General features: G+C 38.7%; 1 protein-coding gene across 8 annotated transcripts in view; it reads left to right on the top strand.

Moving 5' to 3' along the window:
- col4a2 (collagen, type IV, alpha 2) overlaps window positions 1–24,376 on the top strand; it is a 154,275-nt gene that overhangs the window by 38,928 nt on the left and 90,971 nt on the right. For all 8 annotated transcript variants that reach the window (XR_011016782.2, XR_012385159.1, XR_012385161.1 and 5 more), the window contains exon 4: window positions 12,725–12,805. Coding sequence is in view for 1 of the 8 variants with exons in the window: in XM_068223547.2 (XP_068079648.2) it covers window positions 12,725–12,805 (81 nt within the window). In the remaining 7 variants the exon portion in view is untranslated. The remainder of the gene's footprint in view (window positions 1–12,724; window positions 12,806–24,376) is intronic.

Consider the following 24,376-nt stretch of genomic DNA (forward strand, 5'->3'; position numbering starts at 1 on the left):
CCTCCAACCAATGACGCCACTCCTCCAAAGCGAGTTTGACAGCCAACAACTCCCTATTACCAATGTCGTAATTACGTTCTGCGGGAGATAATCGATGAGAGAAAAACGCGCATGGATGAATTCTGTCATCCGAGGCAGCGCGCTGGGACAGGATAGCTCCCACCCCCACCTCTGACGCGTCAACCTCCACCACAAACTGCCGGGAGGGATCAGGTGTCACTAAAATAGGAGCTGAAACAAAGCGGCTCTTCAGATTGGAGAATGCAGCCTGTGCTGCGATCGACCACCTGAAGGGAGTTTTGGAGGAGGTTAAGGACGTCAGAGGGGCGGCGAGCTGGCTGAAATTGCGAATAAAACGCCGGTAAAAATTAGCGAAGCCCAGAAATCTCTGCAGGGCCTTACGAGACTCGGGGATTGGCCAATTCACCACAGCCTGAACTTTCTCTGGATCCATGCGCACCCCCTCGACTGACACAATGTGTCCTAGAAAGGGAACAGACTGTGCATGGAACACGCATTTCTCCGCCTTGACAAAAAGCCCATTCTCTAGCAGCCGCTGAAGCACTCGCCTGACGTGCTGCACATGTTCCTGGAGAGAACGAGAAAAAATCAGAATGTCATCCAGGTAGACATAAATAAACTGATCTATCATATCTCGCAACACGTCATTTACGAGTGCTTGGAAAACCGCAGGAGCATTAGAAAGCCCAAAAGGAAGAACACAATATTCAAAATGCCCCCTGGGGGTCAAAAACGCGGTTTTCCACTCATGACCCTGCTTCATGCGAACCAAATGATATGCGTTGCGGAGATCTAATTTCGTGAAAAACGAAGCCCCCTGCAGACGCTCGAACGCTGAAGACATCAGCGGCAAAGGATATGTATTCTTCACCGTGATGCTGTTCAGCCCTCGATAGTCAATGCAGGGTCTAAGGGACCCATCCTTCTTTTTCACGAAAAAAAACCCCGCCCCCGCCGGTGAAGAAGAGGGCCGTATGATCTTGGCCGCTAGAGAATCAGAAATATATTTCTCCATGTCCTCCCTCTTAGGAATAGAAAGAGAGTATAACTTGCCTTTAGGCGGAGACGTACCTGGCAATAAATCTATTGCACAGTCATAGGGACGGTGAGGAGGCAGTGAAGCAGCTCGAGACTTACTGAACACTCTCTTCAGGTCGAGGTACTCACTGGGCACGTTTGACAGGTCCATGCGCTCCTCCTGAAACACAGAACAAGAAACAGCAGAACGAGCAGACGAAAGACAAGACTGATGACAGTTCTCACTCCACGAAAGTATGGCATTAAGACCCCAGTTAATGTGAGGCTTATGAAGAATTAACCAAGGATGACCTAAAACCACTGGTGTGTTAGAACAGTCTGTTAAAAAAAATGAAATGTGTTCAACATGATTTCCAGACGTGATCAGCTTTATGGGTTTAGTGGAGTGAGTGATAGTGGGAAGGGAAAGTCCGCTGAGTGCGCGTACTGCAATGGGTTGTGACAGTGCAATAACCGGAAGTTTAAAACTGAAAGCGAAACCAGAGTCAATGAAGTTTCCCTCCGCCCCGGAATCGACGAGCGCCTGTGTGTCTTGAGTTCCGGAACCCCATGATAAGGAGACGGGCAGTATAGTGGCAGACGTAGAGGATTTGTCCAAATTAATTTCACCCATCAGTAACCTCTTACCTACTGATGGGTGTTGACTTTTACGGGACAGGAAGCCACCCGATGCCCCGCCCCACCGCAGTAGAGACAGAGTCCCTCCGTTCTTCGCCGGCGCTTCTCCTCTACGGACAAGCGGGATCTGCCCAACTGCATGGGTTCCGGGTCAACGCTCCCAACTTCCGGTGCCATCGGCGAGACCGGCGAGTCAGGGACAGGATCCGGAAACCTGTTTTGCCGCATGCGACTCTCACGGCGAAGCAGTCTGGAGTCCACCCGGATGGCCAAATCCACTAGCTCGTCGAGGGTCTTGGGAAGATCTAGGGAGTAGATCTCGTCCTGAAGACGATCCGAAAGGCCATGAAGGAACATGTCCCATTGAGCCTCCGCGTTCCAGCCGGATTCAGCAGCCAAAGTGCGGAACTCAATGGAATAGTCCGCCACGCTCCGATTCCCCTGGCGGAGCTCAGCGAGGACTCGAGCGGCCTCTCTCCCAGAGGCGGCCCGATCAAAGACCTTTTTTAGTTCCTTTGAGAACAGGTCGAACGAAGAACAACAGGGTAATTTCTTCTCCCATGCTGTGGTTCCCCATTGAGCCGCCCTTCCTGAAAGGAGAGTGATGACGAACGCCACCTTGGCCTGCTCTGAGGAAAACAAAGATGGCTGCAGGGAGAAGTACAGGGAGCATTTGGCTAAGAAGGACCGGCATAAGTGAGGCTCCCCAGCATAGCAGGTCGGCGGAGGAAGGCGAGGCTCAACTGAGCGACCAACGCCCAAGTTAGCACTGGCAGTCACCGGCGCAGGTATCACCTCCGGAGCTGGTGCAGGCTCCCCTTGTGTTGTTCCGGAAATCAGCTGTTGGACCTGAGTAGTGAGTAACGACACCTGACCAACCAAGGCCTGGATAGCCTGTGCAGTCGTGGCTAAAGCCTCGTCCTGGCGATCGATCCTGGCGTTGCTAGCAGTAAGGAACTCCGATATCTGAGAAGTACTCGCTGGATCCATGGTAAAGGTCAGTTCGTTTTGTCACGTTCAAAATAAATGTTCGGGTGGATCCAATAGCGAGTGAATAAAGTAATTTATTAAACACAGTCAAACTCAAAAGGCAGGTGTAACAAAAGAGTGAGGTGCTAAGGCTAGGGGAACAGGACAGGAATCGAACAGGAAATCAGGCTCTAGCAGAAGCTCCTCACGGTCCTGAGCACAGACAGAGAGACACACATGAGCACACGTAACGAACTGACAATGAACATTAAACACGTAGCACTTAAATAGTCACGATGATGTAATTCAGCTGGCGAAAAATCAATCCAGCGGAGTGACGTAAGGCCACGTGACCAAAACAACACACGTGGGCCACAAAAGCAAAACAAACCCACATGATCACACAGACATTCCGGAAGAGCGCACAAACCTGCAACCGTGACAATTTCAAATCTCATATCACAATATAAGTCATCTCATATCATTATACAGTACCATTTCTGGAAATTCCATCAATTAACAGTTTATATATTGACCACATGCAAGTATTTACTCATTCGTAAGTGATCATATTCATCACTTTATTTAGAACTTCAGGGCAAGGATTTGATACATATGTAAATGAATATAATATAACATTAAATATAAAATATACATTGATCAAATATAAAACACTTTTCAAATATAAAATGATTGATTAAGAAGAATGGTTTCAGGTAAAACATTATAATATGCAAATCATGTAATCATGTACTGGTTATTTAGGAAATAATACTTTAAACAATATATTTAAAACAACACAAAATAAACAATAGAGCATAATACGAAACGATAGACGATGATTTATATTAACCATACAATATATGCTGTCATATTGCACAGGCCTAGTTTACATACATTTACATAAGTAATCGAAATCTTCATATTTCTGTGGGCACAGATTCTGTGTGGGCCGACTCATTAATCTTTGCCTCTGTTGTCCTATTTCGTTGTTGTTGTAGTGGTCAGTGTTGTCTGAGACATTTTAGGCATGTATAAAAAACAAATGTGTTTCTGTGTTTTTGTTCTCTATATTTCTTTGGTCTGCTATTTGTTTTCATTTAAGATGAAGCCAGAGGCCTAACAGTCAGCTTTCTGACCTTCTGTGAGGGATGAGCAGACAGCACATTGACCAAATGCTTTCTGTCATGTGGCTTTCAGTTTTGCCCTGAGTGCATGTACACATCTGGACATCACGTCTAGAGGGAAACTCTTTTTTTTTTTTCTTTTTGTTAAAACATGAACAGCAGTGTGTAAGGTATCTAATGCAAGCATTTAACACTCTGTTTTAAAAGAGTGCTTCTTGCAGTGATTTTAAAGAAGAGGCATTTTAGGTTTCCAAACAACTTTCACTATGTTATGTTAGTGAACTACGTTTTTCTTCATGCAAAGAGCATTTTAGTAATTAAAAGCACTATAAAGACTTTAAAAGTCCCAGATAACAACTGCTGAAATTGCTAACACAGGTTCATACAGTATGGTATTTCATTTTGACCATCAATGAATACATTTACATACATTTATATATTTATGTATCTGTATGCTTGTCTGTCACACCACTGTTTTTGACTGGTTGGCTCCATCTTGTAATTTATTCATATATAGATTAGTGTATACTCCATTCAGCAGTTTTCTTTTCTGCCAGCTTTGCATTCAATTGAGGAATTAATAAACTATTATGGTTTAGAACAATGTTTTGTGTTTATTTAAATATTTTGTGGCAGTTAGCCATGTGAAAAGTGGGATAAAGTACATCCAGGTGGTTGTTTTCGCTGAATAAAACCTTTAGTTATGTGAAAAGTTTAGATTTAAAAAGTGCCATCTGAAATTTTCATCTAAAATTAGTATTTTTCTCAGGCTGTTGTGTGTAGTTCCAGTAATTTTACATTCAGTACAAAGAATAGGTTATTTTCATTGCCTTAAAAGTAAAATAACGGAACATAAACATAAGAAGCTGAGAAAAATGCTAATTTTAGAGGAAATTTCAGACGGCACTTAGAGCAGTTTTTGCATCTGAACTCTTCATATACAACAGTAAGCCAATGTCTGACATTATTCTGTAATGACAATTTAATGACATTACCCCTTACATAATGGTTTAAGGCTGAGTGCATTTTTGTTTTAATACAGCAATTTAGAATGTAAATGCTCATCAATGACTAAGATAGATCACCATCTTTTCATAATTAAAACAGCTTTAGCATTTTCAGAATGCTCCATTTTTGTGAGTTAACATATATGTTATAAAATGAAAATGCACTAGTGTAAGCAGTCCCCAAATATGCTGTGCGGTTGCACTCAGGTCTTAATAAAGTTTAAAGTGAAGATGCAATAAAATTTAGACCAACACATTAAGGAGGCAATCACACCGAACACGCTTTCACGTTCTAAAAACAAAAAAAATGAAGCATGGTACGCTTTTTGTGTCACTAGACAACGACTGAATCAGCTGCGTATTGTATGAGTGTTACTGTTGATATTAATAGAATTTTAATATTTAATAATATTGTGAAATTCTAAATTTTGTGTCATACAGCTCTGGATAACTCAAAATAACAACCACTAGTCTCTTCCTAGTCATCTTGACAACTCAACGGAAACCCTGCCTCTGCTTTCATTTGATTAAAGAATGAAAGAGAGAAGACTGACGTAACTTTTTCTGCTCAGAGTTGACTTTTTTCAACTGCGAGCGCATGGCACACAATGGAAAATCGCGAGGTGTATCAGACGGTCAAAACGTAAGGCAGGGCGCAAAAGCAGCATCGCGGCCATTAGTAAATCATTAAAAAAAGGCACCTCTCAACACAAAAAGCGCACTCGGTGTGATCAGCTCCTAAGTGTTCATTCACACCGAATGTGTCTTTGCTTCCTAAAACGATTCAGGAATGGGTTTAACAAAAAGAGCCGCGAATGTGACACGATGTCATGAACATGATTTAATAAAGACAATAATGGTTCCATTTGATTTAGAAAAACAATATGTTATGATAAGCAATTGAAGATCGCACATAACTGAGGATATCTAGACAAAGCCATAACGACTCCTCCTTGAAACAACGGTAAATAAAACTGTTGTCATGCAAAGTTTCTACTACAAGCATAAACTTGAGTTCTTCTGATTGGTCCACTGCTTTTGGACCTGATAGTGATTGGAAAGCTTTAAGATTTAAAAAACGTGCAGCTCACATGACGTGAGGCACAAGCATATCGGACATCCATCCAGTGCGTGTTTACATTGAAAAACTGGAAAGTAGCTTGTTCGAGTGGACAAATACATTATGCACATGGGTGCAAATGCTCTTTAAACCTGTACTGGAAGTGAAAATGCCAACTGGAAAAAAAAACTAAAACAAACAAGCAAAAAAAAAAAAAAAAACAACAACAGTTGCATGTGTACAATGACTGCATGACTCTTTTCTCTGAGTTCCAATCTGAGTTCCAAGCGTTCTGCATTATTATTCAGATTTGAACTCATTATCCTTTGATTTCCTGTGGCTTGATTAGAAAATCCTCCTTGTTTTTTTCACAGTTGTGTCGGTGTGGACAAATGCAGATCAGCTGATCATTGTTTCAGGCTTGTTGGAAACAGTTTTGTTCCAGGTAGCAGTGGAAAAGGTCATTTTCATGGGGAAAGCGTGGGGTGGAACAGGATAGAACACAATACTCCTCTCATCATCTGCTGTAACCATCAACTATTTAGCAATAAACTCAAACTGGCCAGTCTTGCACTTATTGTTTGGGTCTGCCATGACGTTTGTGCTGCTCGGTTCATCATCTTTCCCACCTTCTTCAAGACAATGCTTCCCTACGGAGTCACTACAGGCATTGTTTCTGAAAACACACTGTAAATAGCAGTTCCACACCTGTACCTTATTTTGTAGTCGTTGGTTTACTTTTTAATTTAAAACTTTAGTAGGGACACACATCATGGATCAAGCAACACAAACAGTACAGCAAACAGAATACTTAAACAAACAATACAGCAAACAAAATACTTCAACAAAACTGACAGAACAAAACAGACAGAATTATTCCTTTATTAATTTCCTTCGGCTTAGTTTCTATTTATGAAGGGTCACCACAATGGAATGAACCTATTTCAGCATATGTTTTGCACAGTAATTGTCCATCCAATCGCAACCCACTACTGGGAAACACCCATACACTCTCACATTCACACAAACTCATAAACTAAGGCCAATTTAGCTCATCGAATTTACTTAAAGCGCATGTCTTTGGACTTTGGGGAGACCGGAGCACCCAGAGGTGTGTCGGTTTGTGACATGTATACATATGACTACATGTAGCTGCATATACAGTAGGTTTGTTACTTTCTTTTTATTTTCTTTCTTCTATTGAACACAAAAGTAGGTATACTAAATAATGTTGTGAAAAAAGCAGACATTGACTTCCATATTAGAGTATCTTGTTTTGTGAAGAAACAGAAGAAATAAATTCATAAAAGTTTAGAACCACTTTACTTTAAGTAAAAGTGGATTTTTATTTTATTTGTGCAAAATATGCTTTTAATAAGAAATATTCAGATATTTAATTTTTAAATGGCATAAATAAATAAATAAATAAATAAATAATTGAATAAATGAATGAATGAATTAATCAATTAATTAATCAATAAATAAATGAATAAATCAATGAATGAATAAACTTGATTTTTGATGTCATATGCATGCCATCTTTTATCTCAGGCATTTTCTTTACCACCAAGTTTAAATCATTTTCTTTATATAAAGAAAAACAATTCAAATGTCATAATTCATATTTTCTTTATTTACATATTTAATGAGTCTCACTTTACATCAAAAGCATTTTTAAAAATTGGAATGGAAAATTTGTTGTTGTTATTTTATTTATTACACTGCCTTTCTAACCCTTTACAGGGCAAGAAACCATACAGTGCTCTGCATATATATGTACACCCCTCACAAATCTATCTTTTAAATGTATGTTTTTAATAGAAAGCTTTACAATTTTATATTTGTGCATATACAATACAATAAATTAATCAGTACTGCAGTTAAATCTAGAGCTTATCTAACAAAACAACTTACGATAATGGTCCAAAAACTAGTACATCCAAATTTATGTTATAGAAAACTATTAAATATAAATTTAAAAAAGAGGAAAAATCAAGAGAAGCAAAAAAAAATTCAAAATTTAGTTGAAATTTTGTAGGTTGTAATTTTTTTTTTTTTTTTGCAATATTTTGCTTGAATTTAATTGTATCATCTTTAAATTTCTAAATGTGTTTGATTACTAAAATAAAATAAATATATCTGTTTAAGGGCGTACTCACACTATGTACAGTTACCTTGAAGCGGGCTGAAGAACACTTGCCCCCACTCCCGTCTCCCCCAACGGCCCGCACTCATATTGCATTCGGGCGCTTATGCTTACGTCATCAATGATGCGCTGTTCAGTAAAAAGCGCTCTCACTCAGCACAGTGGAGATTTCTTTAGTCATATCGTTTTAGTCGTTTGGGATGCAGTGACACGCAGTCAAATATTTCGCCGAACAGATCAGCCACTTTTGACTCTCATAAACAATCATAAAGTCCTCGTGCTGCAGGAATTAGGAGGTTTGCTGAAGGTGCAGCTGTCGTGCAGTGAGGGGTTTGCATCTTTAATAATCTATGACAGTTTGGGTTCATTAAACAGTAAAAATGATTAATAAAGTCATATGAAACAGTCCCTTAAAAATCACGTCTCGTCTTCAGTTTCGGGCTCTGGTGCGCTTTGCACTCGCTACAAGCGTACTGTGCCAAAGCCCAATTTATTTATATTGATGATTACAGTAAACATTTAGGTGGATAATTTCACTGTGGTGACACCTGATAAATCAGGGACTAACCCAAAGGAAAATGAATCAATGAATGAATGAATGTCAACATTTAATTTAGTATTTTTTTTTTTTTTACTATATGTATTTGCCATATAAAGCGTTAAAATTTGACATTTTTAATAAATATATTCTTTATATTTCAATAAGATGTTAACATTCAATCAGGATGTGCAGTATGAATATTTGAGAAGGACTTGCAATTGTATTATCTTCAATATTTTTTTTCTTTTTGAGGACCACAGATCCGTCTGAGCTTTTCATTTACAGTCAAAGAATTGTTTGAGACTCTGAATGTGATCTTTGTCTGTGGTTTGTCCAGCGTCTGGTGTCGGACGAACAAGACAGAATGTCTCTCAAACACTTTGTCGCACAGCAGGAAAATAGCAGTCAGTTTTGTCATGGCCTTGATGCACACACAGGGCTGTTTCAGCGGTCATCAGTGTGTAGGTGTGAGTAGATATAATGATGTCATAGAATGAGACCCTCTGAAAAATGTGAAACGGTTACAAATACAGTGAGAGTAATAAACCATGTATTCATCAGAGGAGTAATGTTTTACAGACCATCTATACTGAAGTCATGTAATGTTAGTTAATGCATGTTATATTTTAAGGTTGCTGTCTGTTAAAATGCCTGAGTTGGCATTATAAGTTTAAAGTGTGTAGTAGAGATCTGCGCGGGACTAAATTTTGAATCCCGCTCCCGCCTGCACCCGCCAGGTTTTAGCCCGAACCCGACCGCTCCCGCTTATATTAAGAATTTATTGTCCCGCTGCCCGACCCGCCCCGTTTTCTGGCCGCCGCGCCCGATCCCGCTAAAGAGCGGGGGAGAACAAAACTGAAAATCCCACTGCTATACAGTCCAGACAGGCAAGCTGTCTGTATAAACACACACACACACAGCACCAAGCACACACACACAGACAAATCTCTCTCTCTCTCTCATACGCGCGCGCGCACTAACACACACACAAGCACCAAGCAGACGCACAGGCGTTTGCTGTTATATCAACTCAAAGGCTTGTAATACCATGTATCAAGTACCAATGTAATACCAAAAGGTTTTATATAAAGGTATATAAATACTGAGTTGCGCCAGCTCCGGGCCGCAGCGCACATTACTCTCGGGCCGATTCCGGCGCGGATGCGGCAGCGTCGGCTCGCTTACGGCCGCCGCATCTGGCCCGATTGATTCGGGCCGGAATCGGGCAGTGAGTCCACAAGCATCCGGAGTCCGGCAGCCGGAGCCGGGCTGAGTGGTAAGTCTCTGGCAGGCGAGAATCTAGCCGGAACTGGCCCGAGTGTATTTTGCTATCTGGGAAAGCTCTCTCTCTCTCTCTCTCTCTCTCTCTCTCTCTCTCTCTCTCACTAACATACACACACACAAGCACCAAGCACACACACAGGCGCTCGCTTGCTCGCTCTCTCTCTCTCTCTCTCATTCGCATAGCAATATCCGCGATATTGCTAGACAGCCCGCTCCCGTCCCAAATTAAACCCGTTACCGACCGCTCCCGCGATTTATTCGGAAATATATTCCCGCGCCTCAGAAATCTGGTCGGGTCCTGCGGCGCCCGCTGGACAGCCGCGGGAATGCAGACCTCTAGTGTGTAGTCTTACTCAAGTCATGCTTTTAATGTTTTAAATGTATTTCTGATTGATGGTGTTTGTTTAATTGTGTTCTGTAGATCTCATAATAAGCCAGCTAGCTAAATTTATGTGGCTCAAATCTGGTCCACACCAGACACTTGCATCCGGCCCACATACTGCATGGAATGATGGCATTTGGGCGGTCCGCTAATGTTTGCCAGATCTGGGCCACAATTAAGCCATAGCAATATCACATATCAGCCAGAATTCAACCAAATGAACCAGAACTGACCCTATTCTGGGCCACAGTTTGCTTTGATTGTGGCCCAGATCTGGCCCACGCTAGACACTTACATTTGGACCCCGTACTGAATGAAAGGATGGCTCTAGGACAGTCCGCTCCTGTTTGTCAGATCTGGGCTACAAATAAGCCTAAGCAATATCACATATTAGCCATAATTCCACCAAATGAATCAGAACTGACCCTATTCTAGGCCACAGTTTGCTTTTATTCTGGCCCAGATTTGGCCTATTACTTCTTTTAATGGATTAAACATTGGTAAACCTCAGTGAACTATATTATTTCATCACAGGTTGTGCCTGATTTCATTTTGTTTGCTGCAATGAACAAACTTTTCAAGCAAAGTTCTTAAAAGCTACAGCAGCCCAGCATAAAATATGTATTAAGAGGTTCAGGGCTATGAGCCCAACTAAAGAAAACACGTTTCTCCATGATGGTGACTTTAGTCTATGTAGTCCACATATGTTTTAAGATAACTTGGCCACATTTTCCATATCTTCTCTCGGCCACTAGTCATATATTAGTCGAATATTCGCCAAAAGTCACCCACATATGTTTTAAAATAACTGGGCTACATTTGCCATATTTTTTCTGGGCCACATTAGAGTCACAGCTGCAATAGCCAGAGCTTACTGTGGCAAATATTTGCCAAAGTGGCTCACATATGTCTTAAGATAACTGGGCCACATTTGCACCTACACGTGTGAACCACTTTAGGTTTAGACCCAGATTACCCTTAAATGACTATGCCACTATTTTGCCAACTGTGGGCCACATTTGTCCTCTGTCATTTGGGCCACATTTATCATTTTCCATTTGGGCCACATTGGGCTCACATTCAGATTACATTTCACCATTAGTGACAAATATTTGCCTTAAATGGCCCTTGTATGAATTTGAATCTTTGGCCCCCCTTTGCCATTATACAGTTGGGCCACTTCAGGCTCACATTTATTTTGTCAGGGCTGAAGAAATACCACCAGTGTCGCATAACTGCCTAAAGTGGCCCACATTCGTATGCTATCTGGGTATACATTTGTTTGTTTTTTTAAGTGATAACTGCTTACTTGAGCTCATTTTATAGCAGCTAATATACTGTATTTTTCATGAATAGAAATAGTAGCTAATAAATCATGCAAGCAGAAAAAACAAGAATTAATTGAATTGATTTTTATTTTTAATGTATTTTTGTCACCACATGATCCTTATATTTCATCTCAAACATTTTTACTGATGTTTCCCTCAGTTTAGATTATTTTAGTACAAAATAAAAATATTATTTTAATACAACTAATAATGAATATTTTAAGAATGTCACGATCACCAGCGATACAGCCTGTGCAGATCACTGGTAAACACACAGTATTGCATAGAACTGCAAATCCGCCATTAAATGGACCAAAAGGTCCAGTCATGCACCGCTCACACACCTAACCTAGATTGTCATGAATGCAGACAGACACAGCTGAAGCTACTCATGAACTCATTACTAGGACTATTTATACAGCGCAACCACACACACACACACACACACACACACACACACACACACATCAGTGCTGAACTGTTAGTAAACATTATGACGTGGCAGGTTAGGGTAATTAGGCAGGCAAGTTATTGTATAACGATAGTTTGTTCTTTAGACTATGAAAAAAATAATGCTCAAACGTCTAATAATTTTGATCCTAAAATGTTTTTTTTTTTATTATTATTAAAAACTGCTTTCATTCTAGCCAAAATAAAACAAATATTTTTTTTTCTCTAAAAGAAAAAAAATATTATCAGACACACTGTGAAAAGTTTCTTGCTCTGTTAAACATCATTTGGGAAATATAGAGGGAAAAAATCAAAGGGGGTTGCATATATATAGTTAAAGTCAGAATTATTAGCCCCCCTTTAAATTTTTTTTTCCCTTTTAAAATATTTACATAATACATAATATTTATACTTATAAAGCCCTTATAAATTCTCATGGCTATTTTTAAAAATGATCTCGCCCTCTGAATAAATAAAGCATGGTTTGCTGAGTGGCATGGTCTGAGGATGCCCAGCTGCAGAGTCATGAGAGTGTCTGGGACAGGATGGGGATTCACATCAAGATGCCACATTAGAAAAACCCACAGCACAGTGTCAGGCTTTTTGTCTGGCTTTTGAAATGCTAAATAAGCTGCAAATCAACTGTACTGTGACATTTCACATGGTTTAACATCGGATGCCACTTTTAGCCCAACAATCTCAACATGTGCCAGCTTAACATTGACTTCATTCTTCTTTTTCTGCTTTTCTCAGGGAGTAAAGAAGAGCACTGGACCATGTGGAGGAAGAGACTGCAGTGGTGGGTGTCAGTGTTACCCTGAGAAGGGCGCAAGGGTGAGTCTGGTTTAATCTTCGCGTACAACCTAGTAGCTGCATCCCAAACCACATACATTTTAGCTGATACTACATTTGATTTTTGACTTTTTATTGGTGAACTCTAAAAACATTGGTTCAATATAGTATGAACAATGAAAGTATCAGTATATATTATATATATATATATATATATATATATATATATATATATATATATATATATATATATATATATATATTATTTATTATATTCATTATTATTTATTTTTACATTGTGAAATCTAAGCTTTTTAGCAACAATCTTTAATATCTTTGATATTTTACAGTGTAAAAGTACTTTTCCCACTGTGTGTGATTAAATGGTGCAAATGTACAAGACGATGCTCTTAAAATTAAACAGTATGTCTAAGTGGGGGTATTTACACATGGCATGATCAGTGCAGTATGATATAGAGAAGGGTTTTTTGTTTGTTTTCGTCTTTTATTTTTTACCCCTTTGTTGATTTTGTTTGTCAAAACAGACTTAGTAATCATTTAAATCATGTGTCCAAAACAACTGCCATTGCACATAAGGACTCAACCCGTGACACTATAGCTATTGACCTTATTCTGCAATACAGAGGGCGCTCATTGTTGTGATTGTTTAAGAACTTCTGATTAAGTCGCTTTTGGGAGAATTGACTAGGAATAATAAATGACAGAAACCAGTCAACGTACTTGCTCTACAAACATGTGTGTTTATGACTGTAAATCAAAAGAAGAATGATATAGCTACAAGCAGCAATTATGTGGCCAACCACTTCAGAGGCAGAATGAGCAAAGCAGTCCAGAGGCAGAATGAGCAAAGCAGTCCAGATGGCAGAATATGTCAGGGTTGGTGAAGGGAAATGAGAAAAAAGGAGCGAGGACTCAAGTGCAGGGAAATGGGAATTTATTAAATAATAAAAATAAAATAAAATGCAAAATAAACTACCCCGAGGGGGAAAACATTAACAAAACAAATACATACACAAACAAACTGGACTGGGCAAGCTGGCAAGGATCAGGACTGGAAACACGACAGGACAAGACTTCAAACAACGACATGTGATGACGAACTGGCACAGGACAGGAGACATGAGGGGTTTATAAACTGTAGGAAATTAACACACAAACAGATGAACATAATTAACTAATAATGGGTTAACAAGAAGGGTGAGACTAGACAATAGACGGGAGAGGACATGACACAAAGAGACAACACAAGCCATGCGCTCACATTAAACAAGACTAGAACACGCAGCCAATGAGATAACTCATTAACCGCGTGTTCATGACAACGCAATCACGCGGTGCATGTAAACACGCAGCACGTGCTAAACACAAAACCAACAGAAGACTGAACGCAAGACACGAGTACAAGAGCGCGCACAGAGACACACAATGACAGAAACAGGACGAGACAGAGCTAGTGTCCGAGCTCTGCCACCAAACAAGAATTTACAAGACCAGAGTGGCAGAACCTTTACAGAATAAGCATCATCAGAGTATTCTACAGTTGTGCCTCCAATTAACTCAAATATTGTCAATTAGCCATTCAGAAACTTCCAAAACATTGACACCATTTTTTTCAGAGGCATAATAATCTTATTGTATGTCAACTTGACTTTCAAGAAAAGTTATAACAATTTCTCAAAAAATATCTCTCTCATTATTCTGCTATTAAGCATAACAGAAACAAATGTGATAATCCGTACTTACCTAAAAGAGAAAAAGTTTAGTCACATCAACATCTGACTTTTTTAAATGGTCATGTGCCTTTTTATACAGTGTATGCACACTCCTGGTTTCAACTGTACATTTGCGTATGTACTTGGTGTGAAATCATCGTTTTTCAGAGATTCACTTTAATTGAATGCATCGATCTTAGTGTGAACGTGTATTAAGAACTTCTTGCTGCTTGAATTGGTTTCAATTTAAAAGACAGAATTTTTGTGTCTGACATGTTTTTGTGTTCACTATATCTGCGAGCTCTCGTCATGTGTGGTGGATACTCCTTAGGGAGGGTGGAGGAGAGAGGAAATACATTCCTGAGCAAACGTCAGGATATGAATGGACTTATGAGGGCGAGTATGACTTGAGATGTCAGTTCAGCTGTCTTTTTTCCCCTGCGCTGTACAGGAGCAGGAAAGGGGCTTTGATTGTTCTGTTGAAACATATAAGCAGCGCCAAGGCTGCTGAGGGTAAAGTTCACTCATTCCAAAAGACGCTTTTCCTTTTCTTAAACATAACTGAAAACACAAAAGGGAAGGAATCAGAGACAAGCACACTCCCTGTTTGCATTTCTGACACACTTGACGCAAAACTGAAAAGTCATATTTCTGTTGATTCTGACGTTCTGTTGTATTTAAGTCACTTGTGACTCATAGTTTCAGTGCACAACAGGATTTACATTGTTCCACCAAATCACATTTCTGTTATACAGAACTGGCGCCATTGTGGCATTGAAAAGCGGACATTTGAAGTAACCAGAATGGGAAAATACATCTGCATTTTATTTAGTTATACTTTGTGTTTGTCATAATGTGTAAACAATGTATGAAACTAAAAGTAACTTATGGATGATTAAGCCCTGAAAAATATTACTATGTGAAAAATAAGAAAACTGTCTAGGCTAACATATTAAAAAAGCCCTTCAACTACCTATGGCGTTATTTCAATGACAAATAATGTAAGCGCAGTATTACAAGTCGAGATCGCATTCATGTAATACGAGCGTGCAAATCTTTTTGTTTGTGTGCAGATTTCCTCTGTGCACAAAAACGTCTTGCTCGCTCTCAAATGTACGCTGCTCAAGCTTAGATCTTCTTGTGCGCTCTTAAATAAACGCTGCAGAAGTGCGATTCATTGCGTTTATGTAATGAGCTTTTCTCCAACATTTATTAAATTTGCTAGGAATATTTATGAATGTCTCCAATAGACCTTACAGTATTAATGCGTCCTGAAGTGAAGTGATCGGCTATAAACTCCAGCAAGATAAATTCATAATATGCAGAGCCCTAGACCTTTATCTATAAAGTATACTTATGGAAACTGTGTTAATCTAACTGAAAGCTATGTTGTGTTTGCTGGCCTCACACTTCACGCACATGCCAGTTAGTCAGTCAGCATGTAACCTTTAAGGGTTAAACAAATATTGCACAGCACTACTACGGTTAAAGAAAAGTTTGCGCTGTTATAATTCTCTTACCTTTTAATACATTTTGGTGCGATTATAACCAGCTTTCAAAAAAACACGACTGAACGTTTTGAATGAGATGCTGTAATGTAGCCGTGGAAGCCACGGAAGAATGAATGTAGCAGAAACCATGTACTTATTTCAAACTTTTCACATTTCCGAAAACCATCATTACTCTAATAATATTTCAGAGTTTATGTTTTGCAAATCCATAGTTCCAAAACTTCTATTTCAATTAATATATACATTATTTAAAATGATGCATCGTATTTTGAGCCACACTTTTCATTACAGTCCGCTCAGTGGTCAGCACTGTCACCACTGCAAGAAGGGCACTGGTTCAAGTCCCGGCTGGGCCAGTTGGCATTTCTGTGTTTGCATTTCTGTGTTTGCATGTTCTCCCCGTGTTGGAATGGGTTTCCTCTGGGTGCTCTCATTTCTCGCAGTCCAAAGGTGAATAGAATAAACTAAACTTGTCATAGTGTATGAATGCAAGAGTGTATGGGTGTTTTCCAGTAATGGGTTGCAGATGGAAGGGCATCCACTGCGTAAAACATATGCTGGAATAAATTGTGGTTCATTCCGCTGTGGCAACCCCTAATAAACGAGGGACTAGCTAAAGGAAAATTAATGAAAAGGTCATTCAATAGGTTTTTTGTGGTTAAAAATTCAAGACAAAATGGACAAAAACTCATAAAAACATGAGATGAGACGTATTAAACATTTTGGAACTTATTCATCTAAACTGGTAACCATGGAGTTTGGAGGAATTGAGCAGTCAAGATTCGCGATTGACTGTTCAGGCCATTGGGAAAAGTCTCAGTGCTCCCTATGGCCAGTTCGCCCCTGGTGCTAACCACTGAGCCACCATGGCACCCTAACCCATATAAGTCTGATTGAACCAGAAGTCTTTTATCTTAGCATATTGATATAGTTCCAACTAAAACAGAATATTGAGTAATGGGTGTGGCTTTATTTTGTGCATCATTCCCTAATAGCAAACTAACTGTAAGAGTGGGTATTAATACACAATTTGAATTATGGTAGCCCTCAGGTTGACATCAAAAGAAGGACCGTCACTGCAAATGTGAAAGCAATCGGTTAGACTTTGATTGAAGATTACCAAAACAAACACATTTTTTTCAGTGGATTAACTTGCACAGGATAACTATTCACCTTAAAAATAACAAAGTGATCATTTTTGTCATTTGTCTTGACTGAGCTTTTGACTCCCTAGCAAATTATACCACTCCAATTCCACTAACAACTCTGTAGCAACTTGCTAAAAACACTCTAAGCCCCACATAATATTGCTTAAAAACTCTTTTTCTCCTCGGCAGCAAACAATTCACAAGAAAGCAAAATTTAACCAACATAGAGAACTATCGAGTTTCACAGTTTTGCTTCCCGTCGAGATCTGTCAGCATCTTACTTTAGCCAAACATACTTTTCCACTCTGTTAGTACTCCTCAGCTTGATGTATGTGTTCATGGATGATGTTTAGGTGGAAAAACAGCCTCACAGATGTCTGGACACAGTTCATGTCTCCCACTGGGTCCCTCGTGGTCCTCCGCTGTCCGGCCTTGACATTTGAGGCCAGCAGGAAATAAACGTGAAACTAATTTGTGGAGTAATGACCGGACCATTCAAAACATTCAGGTTGAAAGATGTATTTTTGGGCAAATAATTTGTGGATATTTTAAATGATTGTTTCTGTGGACTAATAAAACAGTCTTGAAGTATTTATTTGCACAGGGTGAAGTAATACATCTGCAGTAGGTTAATGACTTTGATTTAATCACTGCAATATTTGTATTTTTGAAAAGTCGTAAGGGGAACCTTAAGGATCATTCAGTAGTTCATTTATAACAAGACTTTATCTTGTCTAGATTGTTGTTGTTTTATACTGCATTCGAAATAGCATGTTTACCTACTATATAGTACGTGAAAAGTCAAGTTGAGCCAAGTAGAATGTCTGGATTCATAGTATTAAAAAAAATCAATAGGCAAGAAGTACTGGATGAGATACTACCGACAAGATTCAAAAGCATGTGTGAAATGGACACTATACCATCCCATGAGACCACATGAGAAAATTTATCAATAGGAGTTAAGCACCGCAGCTGATGCGAGTATAATGACAAACATTGGATGTAGCATGTCCTTACTAGAAATGGGAAGTTCAGATCATTTTACTTACTCGGATCTTTGAGTCTCGTTCATCGAGATGAACAAATCTTTTTTCGAGTCATTTTGTTCATTTGGTTCAATTTGCCAAAATATTATTGAAATGTTACGAATTGCTTCCAAACACATCTACAACTAGCCCAAAAGGTTGATCACACAACAAATAAGTCATAAATATAATACTATAAGAAGGAGAAAATAATAATTTAATGTTTACCTGCTCTTTTGTCTATGAAGGTATTTTTGTCTCTTTGCTCAGCTCACCTCTTTATGTCTCAGATGTCAGTGGTTCATTCATGTTACACTGACAGTCACATATAATCTTAACCAATGTACACAGTCTGAGTCGGTAGGAGCCATGATAATTAGTTCACCTTTCAATTCAATTCTTTTTCCGGCTCTAAACACATATGATTAGCCCTTGAGAAACAAATGACTCAGACCTGATAGAAGACTTGAGAGATGAAAAGATCAATTCTTTTTCCGGCTCTAAACGCATTTGATTGGCTTCTGCCTTTCCGCGATGAATGACTCAAAAGACTTGAAATGAACGATACCACCTGCACAAATGTGCGCACGCGCGGATGAACGAATAAGAGGACTCGTAGTTCCAGAGTCATATTGAAGATTCGTTTAAAATGAACGAATCGTTCATGAAAGACCCATTACTAGTCCTAACTACTTTTATGCTACATAAATTCCTACTTTATAAATGTACCTTGCACTATATGTAAAATGTTTTTTAACAGTCATGAAGTTCAATGTACTTTCTACATAAGTAGTATGTCATTTTAGAAACAACTTTAATGTTTTGTTTAGTTTTCAATACCTTTTCTTTGGCTCATTCCCTGGTTATCAGGGGTCACCGCAGCAGAATAAACCACCTATTACTCTGGCACATGTTTTATGTCTTGTTTCCACGGAGTGGTACGGTTCGGTACAGTACGGTACTGGTCACCTTTATTAGGCTTGTGTCTCCATTGCCAATGATACCAATTGTATCCTTTTGGTAGGTGTGGTGTACATCAAGGATATGTCAAAGTAAAGCTATATGGGTCGTTCACACATCATATACAAAAAACAGATGCTTTATACACATAAATAGGCCTACTTGTGTATAAATGTTAATAACTAAGCTTTCTATGAACAGGATTTGATTCATAACCGAAATGAAACGTATACAGTCAGTACAAACCTCTCATGACATGTAACGTTAACATCTTGTTTAAAAGTAACATCATTCCGAGTCCATAATCATCCAAAAGGCGATGATAATAATTAAACATGGCAGTTTGTTCATGTTTTAGTTTGCTGAAGCAATCATTTGCTCCTTTTTTCGCGCCTCTCTCTTGTGTTTGTCCATTTCTGAAAGTTTGCCAGAAGCACTTTAACAATCACATGCACATTATTATCATCAGCTCAAGATGTTTGTTATTTCAAATATAGACACGTACGCGAGTTCTTTAGACTAGAGAAAGAGAAACCATTCGTGCTTTTAGATGGCCTTGTAAACAACAACAGAACACGTCAGATTCTGTTCTTCTTCTTGGCTTTGTAGCTGTTCAAGACAACAACAAGGTTAGTTTGAGCTCGGGTTCACCATGGCTAGTTATTACATGTGTATATTATTATGGTGTGATGTCTCAGCTGTCCCTATTGAAAAAAACAGCCTGAACCAGCCTAGGCTGGTTGGCTGGTTTTAGCTGGTCAACGAGGCTGGTTTTAGAGGGGTTTTGGCCATTTCCAGGCTGGTTTCCAGTCATTTCCAGCCTGGTCTTAGCTGGTCAGCCTGGGAGATGACGAGCTAAGACCAGCTTGACCAGCCTAGACTGGCTGGGAGCCCAGCCAAAACCAGCTATGTCCAGTTTAAACCAGGCTGGTCAAGCTGGTTTTAGCTGGATTTAGCTGGTCATTTTCCAGCCTGACCAGCTAAGACCAGGCTGGGAATGGCTGGAAACCAGCTTGGAAATGGCCAAAACCCCTCTAAAACCAGGCTGGGCCAAAACCCCTCTAAAACCAATTAGCCTAGGCTGGTTTAAGCTGGATTTTTCAGCAGGGGTGTATTTAAAAATGGCACTTGCACGCAATACTGATGTCTATCTCTGCCTTTTGGTACCCTTGTGCTGTGATGTGGTAAGATCTGAAAACGTGGTAAAATTCAGAAGAGGGCTTTTCTTTTGCTGGATAGCTTTTTAAAACTGTCAGTTGGTGCTTTTGAAATCACTAGTGATTGGGTTTAGGGAAGGAGGAGGGTGGGTCAGTTGATCGGTCAGTCGGTCAATCAGTCAGTTGATAGCGGCTTCTGGTGTATTTACGCAAGAACAGCAGGTGCGAATGCCACTTGCGAGAGAGATTTGAGATCTGACAAAGCGTACACAGCGGCCTCTGGTGGATTCCCGAAAGAAAAACGTAGCTCCTGGAATGTATTTGGTGTTCTCAAGAAACGTATGTAGAAGTACATTTTCTGAATGAGCCTGGGTTGTTTTGAGAGCATAGATACTTTTTTTTCATACTATGGACCTTTAGTGTCTGCCAGTTAATATAACCTAAATCAACAGAATTTTGATATGCATCCAGATTTATCAGTTGGATGAATAATCATCGTAGACATATGGTGAAGAAAATGACAGACATCAGGATTATAAATTAACTTTATTTTGGATAGGAGAGGAAGTGTAACACAATGCGTGTCATCAGATAATGTCTTGGCTTTAAGCATAGTTTCTCATGGTGGGAAAGTTTCTTGGCAGTGGGCAGAAAGTGGATTCTCTATAAATGGATCCAAGTTTCATGTAAATATGTTGTGCATCCTGCATCTTTTCATAGACTTCCGTGTGTCTGCGTGAGAGAGGGTGCAATAGAGCTCCCTGTGTTTGTCTCATTGGGAAGATCCATTGACCTGGTTATTTGCTTTCAATGTCTGTTTGATCACACACAGTCTAGTGATCATTTACTAATATTGATTTATTAATCGTTATTATATTATATTATATTATATTATATTATATTATATTATATTATATTATATTATATTATATTATATTATATTATATTATATTATATTATATGTTATTATATTATATTATATTATATTATTGCAGAATTGTCTTTACATTGTAGAGTTATAATTTTATATTATTGAATTTAGAATTTTTATATATGTTTAAAAAATATATTTAAGAATATCTTAGTCTATACAGGGCTTAAAATTGCAACCGTTTTGGTCGCATATGCGCCCAAAATTTTATCTATGCGACCTCAAAATATATTTAGGAGCATATGTACGACTGCATTCACGCAGAACGCATCTTAGCACCTGAGACACCAGACGCAGCGCTGATGAATAGTTTTAAACAGTTGTCATGTCAACTTGCTGCAGTAAGCAAAGCGCTCGATGCTTGCCCCACCTTCAAGCTCTTATGATTGGTCCACTGCTCTAGCACTGAATGCTAACGGATTGGTTAATATCAGCTGTCAATCACTCAGGCGATGCCTTTCTTTAGATGACAGGGAGAGCTACAACCGAGAACATGTAAAGCACTGAAGATGAGAGAACGATAAAAACACTGACAGATTTAGTTTTAGAAAACATATAAGTTTTAATTAATGGTACATCTGATCAGTAATCATGTGCTGAATGTCAGTCCAGCATTTACACTTTTCGAAGAGTGGATAAAAGACTTCCAGTGTTTAAAGTCCGCTGTGAAAATGACTAAAGCAGTGGTTCTCAAACTGTGGTACGTGTACCACTATTGGTACGCAGTCTTCCTTCTAGTGGTACGCAAAGGAATCGCTGAATAATAATAAAAAAAGAACACACTTTTAACCCTTTGACACGTACAATAATACCGTTTTGATCAGTACATTGATTTGAATAGGCTAAACCTTTTATTTTATTTTAAATTTTCTAATGTTTGTTATGTATTTTATCATTTGAAGCTAATCTCCTCCCCATATTTGTAATGGTTGTTGGGGGCGTAAACCGTATTTTTATATTTCAATGTTGACAGGAATAGTTTCATCGCTTGCTTTTCTGACACAAATAGCCTTCTCTAATGTGCAGTAAGCAGATCTAATTTGTAATTTAGATATGTAAATCCATTTCATATGTCTAAAATACAAGTTTACATGTTTAGATTTCAAAGATATACAAATATATCATATGTACATGCACCATATATTTAAAAAAAATATATCAAAAGGAGTTTTTATTTGAATGTGATGACGTATAGCCTATATTTATGAGGTCCACGAACATTTCCAGGTTTTGATGAATAGGCTACTTTATGTTAATGTTTTACATTTAAATACAGCAGTTTTCTTTTTTTACTCTTTAAGAACAGTGCCATTTTAAATAACTTTTAAAAGCACATTTTCATTTAAACATTATTTATTTTACCTGTATGCACAGTACAGTGTTAAATGTTTAAACTATTTATAATGTTTAAAGTGGCTGACAATGATAAATGTTCATAATAATAGGAATTAATCTGCCTCTGAACTGTGCAGTGCTGTAGATGCTTAATTAGGCCTACTACGGTCCTGTAATTCAATACTGGTCACTATGGTGGTACTTGGAAAGACAATTTTTTCCTGAGGTGGTACTTGGTGAAAAAAGTTTGAGAACCACTGGACTAAAGCATTCATCATATAGCCGGTGTGACGGAGTTTGCAGGTAACAGCGTTTGCCAAATCTACACATTTTAAGAGCGAGAGGTTCTGTTTAATCCTTCATTTAAATGTCAAGATGCTGTCAGCTGTGCAGGTGGCGGCTATATGTAAAACGTAACACCACGTATATTATCGCAAAAGGGCTTGCATTCTTTAAGAAAAAACTAATATTGCAGCTCACGAAAAAAACGGTATTGCAATTAAGATGACATATGCAAACAAGCTATTATGTCAGTATTATCTGTGCAATATTATACAGCACCCGTGAGAAGTTATTATTGTTAACCAAGTTTCATTCATCTCAAGCAGTGCGTGCAGGGCATGCAGATGTCGTTTTGTTTGTTTGTTAGATTGTTTAGTGTTGATTTCAAATGCAGTAAATCGGTTTATATAACATTTAAACTTGTAGTAACGGTTCTTATAATTGGTGGGTGCGACTAAATTGTGGCTGGTGCTCCTAACTTTTTAAAGTTGGGAGCACCAGTGCTACCAAGCAAAAATGTTAATTTCGAGCCCTGCTATATTTTAGAATTCTGCTTATTATTATTATTATTATTATTATTATTATTATTATTGTTGTTGTTATTATTATTAATAATATAGGGTGTTCTCCGATTCCTCAGCTCCCCTCCCTCATTTTTGAGCCCATACAAACCTCAGAAGTCTTTTTTTCCCTCTCAGAATACCATCTTCATTTCCTCATGCCTCTGCACTGAAAGAGACTCTTCTTCTCTTGTTGTTCAGCTCAAAGGACATTTTTATTTCCTTTAAATATCACCCCTTCTATGTTCCGCTCTGCCTGTGCCCTTTCCATTTTCAGCTGTGGAGTCTTGGAAAGACTCTTTAGATTTAAAGAGCACACATAGAGAAACAAAAGGAGCATTGTAGACAGAATGAAGCACAAGATGTAACTGGGCGCGCACACACACACACACATTTTATTTCTTCCAGTATGCCTGTCTGTGTAACCACACAATGTGACTTTTTGAAGCTACTAGTATTCGCAACCCTGGCTCATTGTGGATACATACCCCTGTATACATTTCTTGAGAGTGTGAAATACCTCCCAGGAGCTACAATTTTTTTGCAGTTTTTGTTTTTAATTATATTACATTATCGATGTTGTAATAGGAATCATATAAAATGGAATAAAGTCACTTTAACCGTTAAAGTTAAAGAGAGAGAGAAATGGAGTTTACTTTCATTAGCCCCTTTCACACAGTGATACCAGTAAATATCTGGAAAATTTCCGGAACGACTTTACCAGTATATTAAAAAAAGCGCTGTTCACACAGGCTAGGACGTTACGGAAATTTTCCGGAAAAGAGCATTCACACATCCATTCCAAAATACCGGTAAATTCTGACATCATTCACCACAAATGAGCTTTAAACGGCTGCGCTTGTATTTGTAAACATTTGACTAAATTACAAACTCTGTGGATGATCAATATTGTGAACAACTTTCGCAGGATCACTTTCGCATGTCGAGATGTTCATAATATGTGCGTGTGC

Source organism: Danio rerio, chromosome 9 (assembly GCF_049306965.1).
Source record: "Danio rerio strain Tuebingen ecotype United States chromosome 9, GRCz12tu, whole genome shotgun sequence".
In the NCBI taxonomy this organism is placed as follows: Eukaryota; Metazoa; Chordata; class Actinopteri; order Cypriniformes; family Danionidae; genus Danio; species Danio rerio.